Source organism: Emydura macquarii, unplaced genomic scaffold, assembly GCF_026122565.2.
Source record: "Emydura macquarii macquarii isolate MOO-44397 ecotype Brisbane River unplaced genomic scaffold, CSIRO-AGI_Emac_v2 contig_306, whole genome shotgun sequence".
In the NCBI taxonomy this organism is placed as follows: Eukaryota; Metazoa; Chordata; order Testudines; family Chelidae; genus Emydura; species Emydura macquarii.
The window spans coordinates 8,084,987-8,097,512 of NW_027130443.1; the positions used below are offsets into that span (position 1 = coordinate 8,084,987).

Here is a 12,526-nt window from a genome sequence, read left to right on the forward strand (position 1 = left end):
CATTTCAGGGTACTGGGACACGAACTGAAAGTTGCTTAATGGCTTCTAACATGCACGCAAGACAGTTCACCAGCTTGTCAGTCTCAGGGATCCACAATGCAAAGGATCCAAGTACCAGCAGCCACAGAATATAAATTGAGAGATCTCAAGTACATTACGAAGGTAGCTTAGGGCACAAGTGAAGAAAATCTGGAAACTGTTCCCACCCCCTGTCACGCGCTGGTCAAGGAACAGCAGCAGCAGTGGCAGTGGATGTTAAGTACTCCAGAAGAAAATGCTAGAGGATCCAAGGAAAAGATGAAGACAGCATGCAATATGCAGGGTAACAAAAATGGCTACCGTGCAAGTCCACTTAGGTTCCTGCTGCAATACTGGGCTTTACAGCAGGTGCAAAGATCGGAAGAGGCCAGAGTCTGAAAAAGAGAGAGAGGAAAAGAGGAAAATCTCCTGAGTTACCTGGATCTCTTTCAGGTCTTTATCACACAGGTTCTGGAGAGGATCGATGAAGTTCTGTTTGACTTCAATATCCAGCGAGTCCTTCACTTCAGCCAATTGTTTCATGGATTCACCAGCATCAAGAAGTGCATCGCCTTCAAGCCAGAGAAGAAAGGAAAGAGAGAGGGTGATAGACAAAACGAGCCAGCCATTTAAATAAAGCCAGAGTCCGGGGCAGCTGCATGCAGAACCATTCTGCTGAGACACTCAGCCTGCATTAGCCCCCGTCATGTTTCAAAGACGCACAAGTTCTCATTTGGACCAACCGGAGTGGCATGGCAGGGATGGAGTATGGCCTTGTGGTTAGAGCAGGTGTGGAATCGGGACTTCCATTTTTGACACAGATTATGTAATCTCAGGCAAATAATTTCACTTTTCTGTGCCTCAGATTCTTCATACAGACAATCCCTACCTATTTCTCAGGGGGCTGAGACACCAGGAAGGAGTGTCTATATAAAGTGGTTAGAACTCTCTGAGGCAAGGTGTTATAGAAAGGGAAAATATAATAGTGGACCCACATAAATCTTAGTATAAATCTCAGGGCATTTTGATCCATTTTTAAAATAAAATTTTCCCAGATGCTGGCAGCAACCGAAGATTTTTCTTCATTTTCTTGATTCATGTTTACATTGTTAACTCAAATCTATTACTATTAAGTCCAATTTACACCCAAAATTAAGGTTCTTATAAAATATGTTTGTACAAAACCCTTCTATTTCCAGTTTTGCCTATGGCCCGCCCTGCCGCCAATGTGTCTAAAGCCAGACAAGCAAATAATGTAAGATGAACAGAAATGCTTCTGAGATTGATTTTTTTAACATTCCAGTGGAAACCATTATGAATTAATAAACTATCTCCTCCAGTGTTTGCAACCCTAGCATTTCGGCACTGGGCTAGTGCAGGAGAATATGAAAGTGAAATTTACTCTAAATAAAGTGAATCTATTTTTAAAGTCCCAGCTAAAACAAAAATGTGCAAAAAGTCAATTTTTAAAAACTTCTTAATTACCTAAGATACCATAACATAGGGAAAGATGTTATTAAAACATACATTTTTAAACTTGAAGATGTCCCTGTAAACGAAAGACTATTTAAGAAAGCCATGTTTTGTAGGGTCCTCTTAAAACTTACTTCCCCCTGCTACTTTTCAGATCCTGCATTGCAGCAATCATTCTTCCAGCCCACGAGAGAAACTTGATTCTGAGCTGGTCAGGGAATCACTGGAGCACAAATGTCCCCCAAGTATCCGTAACTGTCTAATCTTCCAGATTAGGGAATGTTCCACCTCACACAATGAAGTGATCAAACAGCTGTGAGCTGTCTTGAATCCAGCCACATGGGAAGTCTGCAGTGTTTGGGTGGATTAATATTGCTGTCATCAAATGGCTTCCCTCCTCTGCCCCTACTTCCCCACAAGTCACACGCGGTTTGCTTCATGGGAATGAGGCATTACCATAAGGAAAGGTTTTTGGCTGTGGCCCTTTTGGAGTGCAGCTGCAGTTAAAAGTGCATTGTAGGGTGCTTGGTTTCTTCCCTCGCTGCTTTCCATGTCAAATTTGCTCTGTTTGAGTCAAAAGGTGGCTTTTTCTTTGATGCAGCATTCTCTTGGAAGTTTTAAAAACCAAAGATTGTTCTGCAAGTAAGGCAGTGGACTGGGACTTCAAATTCTGGGTTCTAGTCCCTGCTCTGCCAGTCTCCCTGAGTGACCTAGGGCAAGTCAGTAAAATGCTCTGTGCCCCCTTGTAAAATGGGTATAGTGCTTGTAGGGGAGAGGAGAGGATTGTGACTGAATGCAAGACACTCATTACAACGGTGGGAGCTACAGAAGTGCTACATTCAGTTACATCAATTCTACTAAAGATTCGGCTCTTATTTCTGAGACATCCTCTGTCCATCCCATCGGGGAAACTTCGAAATACAAACTTAGTCTGATCCTGCAAGGGGCTGTGCATTTCTCATGAGGTGCTGGGCACAGAGGACACTCAGTATTTCCTAGAAGGGGCTCAACTCCATGCACGGCCAGAACCAAACTCAGATCATCTATAGAACTGTCAGCTGTGAGACAGTCTAGATTCCAGTTCACTTTTCTATGCATCTGCTCCATAGCACTGACCAACAGAGCTTGTCTGAGTCACTAGAAGCAGTAGCTCAGACTTTAGAAGATGCTTGAAAAACCAGATTAAAGCAGAAGGAAGATGGCGGGTGGCAGGGTTAAGGGTCTAACGAAGCATACCATGAGCCCAGTTTGGATAAACCACTGCTTCCTTAAGAGGAGCTTTTGCCAACCCCCATCCCAATCGTGACCCAGTGAACTGTCATTTCCCTATCTGCATATTAACTGGCCAGCTTCCTTCTTTCCTGCACTTGACTCGTGTGATGAGGTCAGTCATTTACAGGAAGATTTAAGGAAACTCAGTAGCAGGAATTTACTTCCTATCAGCCCGCTTACCCAGGGAGCACTCACCAAAATTGGATTCATCGCCCAACTCCTTTCCATAGCGGATCATGCTCTCCCCCAGGAGCCCTTCGGACTGTGGATAGCCAGGGTTTTTCACCTGTCCTCGGATCTTTGACATCGTGTTGAGCATCGTTAGCTTGGCTCTGGAAGCTGGCACAAAGAGACAACCACATCTGTGTTTGCAATTAGGGGACTTGCCAGCAATCAGTGACTGTTGCCAGCTTTTTCTGATTTTTTTTTTTTGACGTTACTCCAGCAGCCAAGAAAGCTTATTGTCAGTCTCCCAGAAATATCACTCACTCTAAAATAAGGCCACTTCCAAGACAGCAAGCAGAAAAATAGTTCGGAGCTTGCCAACAAGGTCTGAAGAGGAGTTCACCAGCCTCCTGTAGTTCCAATTAATTCCTAGTGTGCTTGACGACACAGTGAAGCTGACGGGACGGGAGCAGGAAGGCAGTCAGGCTCCAGAAGTGACAGTGACACTGTCCCCTCCCAGGAGACAACTCCATTCCTAAGCACCCCAGAGCTGCTAGGCCCTGTCTACTGCATCTCAAACCTGAAGGACATGGGTAAATATCTGACAGCCAATCTGATTTCCTGGACTCTGAGACAATGTCACAAGGATGTAAACTGCCCTTGAATGAGTGAAACATAACTGGAGAGTGGACACGGTCGTAATTGCCAAGAGTGCTACAACAGTCTAGAAGTGTTACACACGGTGGCATCAAAATTTAAACTCAGGCTCACGTGGGCCCCAAAGCACTAATGAGCTTCCACTTGCTCAGGCACTAGGGAAGGACATCGCTGTCACATAAGCTGAGCCAGCACATTTCCAGTAGACGGCAGAAATGCACATAAGCCAGTAGCCCACTGGGTAGGGGCAGTTCCAAAGCCAAATAGGTTGGCATTTCTGAACTCTTCCCCATCCCTAATGTTATAAAGGCTCCTCTCCCCTTGTGCAATGGGAGGAGCACCTGAAGGATGCTGGCAATGCAGGTCTGGCTGTGGGTGCTTACCTGGGTTGGGTTGCAGGTATTCTATAGTTCTGGTTAACACTTCTGTGACCGCCTTGCTGGTAACGTCCACTTTCTGCAGGGAAAGGAAGACCCAACAGCAGTGAAATCCAATCAGTACCTGGCTCTGAAACACGTGGGGAGGCAAATGGAGCCATCTGTTACCCTACTCACCTTCTCCATTTCTTTGAAGTCATCATCGAGCTTGGTCCCTTCAGCTCCACCGACCTTCTCACTGACCAGCTGCAGAAACACAGGGAACAACAGAAGGCATGTCAGTCGCGCTATGGGCCATTCCGTCACAGCTCTGATCGTGCTTTTACACTCCAGAATGAAGGAGACCCCCAAAGCAGCCTGCCCCAACTTTACAAGATTTAGGATGTTGTAACCCTTTGGCCTGATCCTGTACCCCTTATACGCACTGAACTTCAGTGACAGTCAATGGCCCGAGAAGCATCATACAGCTATAAAGGGAACACCCCAAAGAGATGAGGGGTTCCTTGAAGCTGGGAAATCTGACAGTTCGAGTCAGTGCTTCCAATGAGAATTTCTCTTTTTTGTGTTTTGGCAGAGCTTGTATGCATCACGATAATTTTTGAAGACTGCATCATTTCCAACTTTCAAGGAACGTTTCAGGCAATGGACAGAACCACATGGATTTTGGGGCACACGCAGAACCCCTACCATCTGTTTAGCTAGGCCACAGCATCAAGACCCTCTGCAACTGTCTTTAGATGAAGGACCTGGTTGAGGGCATTTGCTAACACCTTTCAGAATAATACCTCCAATTCCTCTCTGCCCATTCGCCCAACAGAATTTAACGTCTCAGCAACACAAAGGATTTATCAGAAGAGAAATAATAATGGCGTGGGAAGGGAGGAATGCTGGAGTGTAGGGAGGAGAAGACACAAACTTCTAGCGTACAGGTGTGCAGAGCTCCTGGCCTGGTGGGAGAATGAGGGATTCTGGTACGTGGGGGAAAGAGTAGAATGGAGGACACACAGAGCTCCTGACAAAGAAGGGAATGGGAAGCTGGCAACAAAGGGATCTCCTGGGGGAAGAATAGAGGGATGCAAGGAGCACCTTGTTGCACAATGAGCCTAAATAAACAGCATGCAACCCCCTAGTAACACTGCTCCTAGATTCCATTATGGGGTGTGTGACAGAACCTTAAGAAAGACAGCTTCTAATGCACCAGCAGCACCTTCAAAACTACAGCCACGCACTAATGTTTAGTTATTCAGATCATCTGAAACGGAATTTTCCTAACCTTCCAGAAGCCACGATGCAGCTTCCTAACTTACAACAATCAACTGTTTCAAGTCAGCTGTTTGGGAAGGGCGGGTGCAAGATTGAATCGTGTTTCGTTTAAATATTTAATCAGGAGACAATGCTGTTTCCACCCTCGCTTTGAAACATCAGTTCTCTTGATTATAGAAAAAAGGAACCTCAGCAGCAAGAGGACCATAAACAGAAGTAGAGAGGGAATTTCTCCTGCTGGTTAGGAGTTGGTTGCGGTTTAGCCTTTCCGATGTTGTTTCGATGCCAAATCTTAAAGGGAGCATGACATTTTATATTGCACCTGCACAGGAGACTGAGGTACATACAGAGAAGAGCTATAGCTATGCACTCACTTGCATAGCCTAGTACAGAATATTTTAACCGTATTATTTTGTTACAGTGAAATCTGTGCTAATGGTCACCTACCAGTCAATAAAATCCCAGTCCCTCTAGATTAAGCAGCCACAGTAACAGAGGCCACCAAAGAGCTACCTTTTTTTTTCCTGTTGTGCAACCTCCTAACAGGTTTCGCTTTAATAAATATGTAGAGCTGTGTGCGCATGCAGGGGACTGTACAAACACAGATGCTCTTTGGGGCAGGACTTCAGGGAGACAAAGTACACAAAAAATATGAAAATATAAAGGTACAGTCCCTGGTGATCAGAGTTTTTTGAGCTCCAAAAACAAAAAAGTTTTAAAAACACCTGCAAACAAAGGGGAGAGGGTGAGAAATTGAGTGTGTCTCTTTTTGTGCCTTCTTCTAATGTAAAGGAGAGCTGGAAGGTTTGGGCTTTTAAAAACTTTTAAACTTGACCATTGGGGGAAGAGGGGAGACAAGCTCTTATTACCCATTTAATCAGTTCAGGGTTGAGGGCGTTCCCAATCCACGTAACAGATTTCTAGCAAGTCCTCCAGCAAAAGAAGGGGAAGACTAGATCTTGCATGCTAATCTGCTTATTATCCGTCTGCCTATTTTTCTAGCTCTTCTTTACATGTCAGAAAGCAGGAGGGGGGGGGGAGGGGAAGTGCACAAACCCATTAGCCTCCCTTTGAGGTGCAAGAGGTGGAAGTACTTTACCGAACTGTGGTTCCACCATTTGTCAGATTGGCAATTAAAGTGAAACACCCTCTGCATTCAGGTTAGAAAGGGCCTGCATTTGTGTGGTGTTTTTCCACTTCCTTGGGGGTGGGGGAATAGTCCCCATTAGGGTTTCCCTAGCATACTCTTGCTTTAGAAGACATGGAAATAATATTTTGTGGTTCTATGGTGTCTTTCATTCAAGGATTTCAAAGAGTTCTTAATAAGCTACACAACCCTGTTCTGAGGTAGGTATTATGCCCATCTTACAGATGAGAAACTGAGGCACAGAGGTGAAGTAATTTACTTACTCAAGATTACACAGCAAAGCAGAACAACTGGGCATAGATCAGAGGCTTCCTGATAGAATCCTACCCTAATCCCTAGACTACAATCCCTCACATCAGCAATTAGGGGATTCACTGGCAGAGCAGTGGTGTAGGAAGTTAAAAAAAAACCAACCCACTAGTTTCTAAGCCCAGGACACGGAGATCTGTAAGAAGCTACAACAAAACCTAAATCCATTTATCAAAGTGACCCATGTCAAAATGGGTGAAAAGGTGAGGTGTTTGTGTAAACTTAAAAGAGAAAGCTCCCTTTTGCTTGTCCAGACTAGGGTGACCAAATGTCCTGATTTTATAGGGATAAGCCCAATATTCGGGGCTTTGTCTTATATAGGCACCTATTACCCCACCTCAACCCGTCCCAATTTTTCACACTTGCTATCTGGTCACCCTAGTCCAGGGGTCAGCAACCTTTCAGAAGTGGTGTGCCGAGTCTTCATTGATTCACTCTAATTTAAAGTGTTGGGTGCCAGAGTGCTGGGCCCACATGACATCACATGGGAGAGGGTGGAACCAGAAGGGGGAGCGGCCGCCACGCAGCACTGCTTTGGGCCGGGAGCAGCACGGCTCCAGCCAGGGTGCCACTGGGCCCACATGGGAGAGGAAAAGGGCCAGGAGCCCTGCGTTAATTGGACTAGCAATGCGAGTGCCAGTCAAAATCATCGTGCGTGCCATTAGTTGCCGACCCCTAGTCCAAACAAAAAGACCTTGCATTATTAAATCCACCTAAAACAACATTCTTTCCTGCAGTCCAAACATAAGGAACATTCTCCTCCCGATGCCATTCTGATTCTATGAGCTGATGGCAGTGGAAAACACTGAGGAGAGTCTGCATCGCCTTAGTGGCAAAGCCTTACCGTGCATCGCTCAAGTGATTTCTTCAGCTGACTTAGCTGCAGAGGCAATTCTGCCCTAGGAGGCTTAGCGAAAAGAGAAAGGGCTGTCCTGCTAGACTTGGAAGAGGAATGATTGTTATAGTGGGGGAGGGATCTTCAGAGTTCCAAAGAACCCCCATGCCCCAGAACCCGGGCTGGGAGGGAGAAGAAAGGAAACTGGATACAGCCCAGTTTAAATGGCTCTTGATACCAGCCTGCAGGGGTGTGGATCAGGAACATGGGTACTAAAGGTTTGTGATCAGAGGACAACCAGGATCAACAGCAGCGAAGTACTAGAAACACGAAATGCATCTCCTCCTTCTCGTGATATTTACAATTTTGGAACTGTCATCAGGCCATTCATAGCTGCAGAGGCAAGGAAGAAATGCTTGGAGAGCAAACAGCGCCTCCCTACCAGAAGGATACAGGGCTGATCAACAGCTGCAGGATAAACCCTTACAAGGTGAAAAATACAACAGTTCAGTGAAACAGACAAACGAGGGAACAGCACTTGGGCCTGGCTTCAGGAACTGGAAGCTAGGTTCTTTTTTGAGGAAGAGATGCTGTGGTTCAGACGAAGGCTGCAGGCGCAGACACCATCAGACAAGAGTTGCTGTATTTCACCCATAGACATTCCAAATAGTGGGGGAGGGGTTCTGGTATCTGCTCTCCACCCAGCATGACTCTCAACTGCAATTTACACTTGCCAGGTGAGATTCCTGTGCACCTGTAAATCATGCCGGTCCAGATCATAAAGGGACAGATCACCAAACTGTCCAGCCTCACAAAGTGTGTGGGGGCTACTCTGAGCAACTGTCATCCAATGCAATCAAGTTTTTCCCTACTTCCTTTGCTTCCACTCTCATAGAGAAGAACAAAATAGTAAGTGAAGGTGGAATCACCTTGCCTGGGCTACTGACAGGCGGTGAGAACATACAGCTAGGAAGGGGCTCTGACCAAGCCCATCATGCTCCAAACAGAGCCATGTCATTTACCTGAAAAGCATTCTGACTGCCAATCAGATCCACCAACCCAGACCGGGGGGGTGTGTATGGAGTCACCCTCCATTTTCCACCAGCAGGCAGCAAACAAAGGGAACTTGACTTGTTGCTGCCTTTTTTGGGGATGGGGGCTTTTTGAGCACACACTTCCACAGGGCAACTACTAAACTAGGAAGAAAGATGAAGACATTCCTTACTAGTGAGACTAAAGGTTTATCTCCAAAGCAGGGAAAACAAGAATCTCTGTCTTCCATTCCCCGACCCCAATGGGCAACCTAGGATGGGTCTCCGGACTGGGGGATCCAAGATGTACATTTCCAGCAGCAAGGCTGCCCTTCCTGCGCCTCTCACACTCACCAATCGGAACGGAGAAGATGATTGTATTGCAATCATTACAGCTAAACAGCACTCATAAAAAACCCGTAAGAGTGCAGAGACCATGCACGTGCAGACTGCATCTGTAGAAGTAGAACACTTCCTTTATTATTATTTAATGCATTTAAGAAGGGTGTGACCAGCTCTACGCAATTCCATTCCTGAGTCTCCTCCCTACCAGCCACCCACTCGGACTTTCTGCATGAAAGGATACAATAGCCCCAATGAGGTAAGCACCTTTGTATTCAGGAAGGCATTGCATGCCATATAGAACACACAGCTCACCCCAGTGATTCTGGAGGTTTTAAAACATTCCAAGAGCGCAGAGTTTTCCTCACTCTCAGATTAATTTAATCCTCCTTTTAACATTCAAGAAATGCTACTGGTGTTACTGCTGGGTGAGAAGGGGGAAGAATGAAAAGGAAGCAGCCTCCCTGCTGACTCTAATTAAACTGGGAGGCTTCCTTAAGGGGGGAATGAGGGAAGGGCAACATACCGTAAAGAGCTACTCCTTCCCAATGAAGGAAACATGGATGCAGGGAAGAGAGACGCTAACTCCCGGCCCCCCAAATCTAGCTGCCATAGACTCAAGAAGAAAGGCTGCCGCCAATTCCTCACCATGAGAATTAAAGAAGAGACATGAGCCAGGGCTAAGCCCCCAGGAGAAACTGATTTAACTGAGTCTAGTCACAGAGATTGAAGCCAAATTTATAAGCACCACATTGTCTTTCTAGCCAGACTACCTTGAGGGATTCTGCAAAATCTAGCCAGGAGAAGGCTTCTCCCCACTCAGAAGTGAGGAGAGGAGTAACACAATCTTGGCCAGAGTGTTGTCTCTTTGCTTGTGGGGGAGATGGGGAGACAGAGGGAAGTGTCCACACATGATCCCTTTACACTCTCGTTTGGCTGAACTGCATTGCAAGGATGGTGGTCATGGATGCGTGGAGGCATCTACCTCAGATCACGCAATGTCTGATATGGAACAGGCACGACAACAATCTGTTGAGAAAGACAGGGCAAAGATGGAACAGGGAACTGCGGAGTCTCTTAAGACACTGATCAAAGATTTAGTGGATGTTGGCTCTTGCTTATCCTCTATGTAGCATGGGAGAGAGGCCAAATGAAATGCAGTACCCAAGACTTTAGGCCTTCTCTGATGCCCAGAGCTCTAGCTATCCCAAGTGGATCCCACAGGGGCTGGCTGAACAGAGGCCTTACAATCTGTTTGCACTTTCTGCCCTTCCTATTTTCTTCATACTCTTTTGAAAGGGAACAACAAAATAGAAGTCACAGCCTGGGATCCTGAGCAGCAGATAGAGAAACCAACAGAGGTCCGAAGGTCGTGAAATTGCCCATTCTTTGTCAGTTGCTGGAACCTGATAGCTACCACCATGAGGCAGGTGACCCCGCAGTCTGGGAATCGGTAGATTCAAGATAGCAGAAGCAGAAATAATCAGCACTGCTGGAGTTAGCAGATGGGAAAGAGGAGTGAGCAAGACTGTAAAATTCACACTCAGTGGCTGCTTTTCTTTACCCCATCCTAGCAGGACAGGAAGGCCTAATAAAACGGTTCCCTGCTCCCCAGTGCCTGAAGCAAGCGCTGTAATATTACAGAGAGCAAGATCAAGGCAGGGCAGAAACACAAAGCCAAGCTCAGCAGCTGCCACCCAGTCGTCTGGTAGCAGGAGCGGTGGAATGTTTCTTACAGCATATACTTATTTACACAGGGCGATAAAGTGGTGTGCCCTGATCCAGCAAGATAGCCCTTCAAGGAAATCACCTATGAAACTCACAAGAGAAGGGCAAATCAAAAGGGGCAGAGAAGAGAGACCTAGACATAGTCCAATAAAAAAGGTTGGGAATAAACCTCACGGAGTTCAGATAAAGATTTAATCATTAAAAATATGCCTGAGATAGCTATCAGCTTTGGTTACAAATGATAGGCTGGTGTAGTGTAACACCCTATCTAACTGCTGCTGCACCTCAGCTGTGAGCGTACCAGGTCCCCACCTCCAGAGACGGCCATGAGCAGCACGGTTAAAAACCCGTTTTTACCCCGACCCTTAGAAATTAGAGATGGAAGAGACCCATTTAGTCCATCCCCTGCCAGTGATGGGCTGTTCCCGCCAGTATGTCTCCTATTGCTTTGTCCAGTCTTCTTTTAAACACACCAAGGCATGGGGCCTTCCACTACTTTGCTTTTGGAAAGGTGTGGGGATTAGAACAGTCAAGGTCTTCGCCTTTGCCATTTGAAGGGAATGGAAGGTCTGCGCCGTGGGAAGATGTTCAGAAATGGCCAATCTACACCTCATATGGATTACTGTAATTGGATCTTGGAGTAAGTCAAAGGAGTAGGAGGAGTGCGTATGCACGTATGGGGGTAAAAAAGGATGGGAAAATTTCCAAATAGATTTATATGAGGTAACACATTTTAAAGAGTTCAGATCACACACAACCCACCAGTCTCTGCAACTGCTATTCAAATGGAGGGCAACTGCATTGTTAGAGAAAGGACCAAAAGGGAAACATTTGGTACATTGTACTGGATACATCCAATAATTACAAACTGGAGAAATGAGGAAGCTTGCTAACTATATAAAGCAGATGAGGACGCTTTCTCCTGCCCACTTTATCACTGACACCATGACAGTTTCTATAAACAAAAATAAAGTTTTGAAACATACATACACACTCTCCCAAAATCCTGGGTTATATTTAGTTTGTCTCTCTGATGCACCTGCTGTGCTCTCATTTTCACCCAATCACACTGCAGTGACTAGAAAAGTATGTTAGGACATATCCCTGCATGTTCCACAGCTAGGGTGATCAGATCGGAACAGTAAAATATCAGGACACAAGGGGTGGGGTGATATACCTTTTCATAGATAAACAGGTAAAAAAACATTGGTGTTAATGGTAATGGGATATACACATAACCTCAATGATTACAATACGTCACTAACAATACATTGCAGACGTAAATTGATAATTAACCCATTGTATTAATTAAAAACTGGTTTGATCTTATTATCTCGGAGCGACAGGCATGGGGATTTGGCACATTCAGCCACTACAGGTGGCGAGGACACCGGGGGCTAGTTCCCAGTTACCGTGGGTGGGACCCAGCGGTGGACCTGGAGCTCCCAGCCGCCACAGGGGCTCAAAGCTGCGGGGCTGCTCACAGTGGCTGGGAGCTTCGGGTCTGCCCACGGCAGCTAGGAACTGAATTTTTACCTGAGCCCTAAATATCGGGATGCAGAACAAAGGATTAATTATTGGGATGTCTGGTCACCCTATCCACAGCCTGGCAGGTGTGTTCAATCAAGACATGCTCAAATACATTCAGTAGCAGCAAACATTAGAAGAGATCATAAACCCACTAGTTTGTGAGTGGAGGGTACAGCCACCCATCAGAGAGCAACAGGATTTTCCTTACAGGACTATGTCATTAGTAAGAGGTCTAAGTACTGGCTGCCACCAGAGAAAAGGTGCCACAGTAGACGAACTAAAGACCTTACATACAAACAGTCAAAGTGAGAATGTGAGATGTACATAAAACTGGTTAGGGATTTTCGGTGCCTCTGGTTTTGGTACCCAGCTTGAGATA

General features: G+C 45.9%; 1 protein-coding gene across 3 annotated transcripts in view; it reads right to left on the reverse strand.

Annotated features, from left to right (window-relative positions):
• The window catches only part of SH3GL1 (SH3 domain containing GRB2 like 1, endophilin A2), a 45,918-nt gene that overhangs the window by 12,203 nt on the left and 21,189 nt on the right, over positions 1-12,526 (reverse strand). For all 3 annotated transcript variants that reach the window (XM_067558278.1, XM_067558270.1, XM_067558273.1), the window contains exons 2-5: positions 4,140-4,208; positions 3,969-4,041; positions 2,959-3,102; positions 457-590 (exon numbers count right to left, since the gene is read on the reverse strand). In XM_067558278.1, the coding sequence (XP_067414379.1) occupies positions 457-590; positions 2,959-3,102; positions 3,969-4,041; positions 4,140-4,208 (420 nt within the window). The remainder of the gene's footprint in view (positions 1-456; positions 591-2,958; positions 3,103-3,968; positions 4,042-4,139; positions 4,209-12,526) is intronic.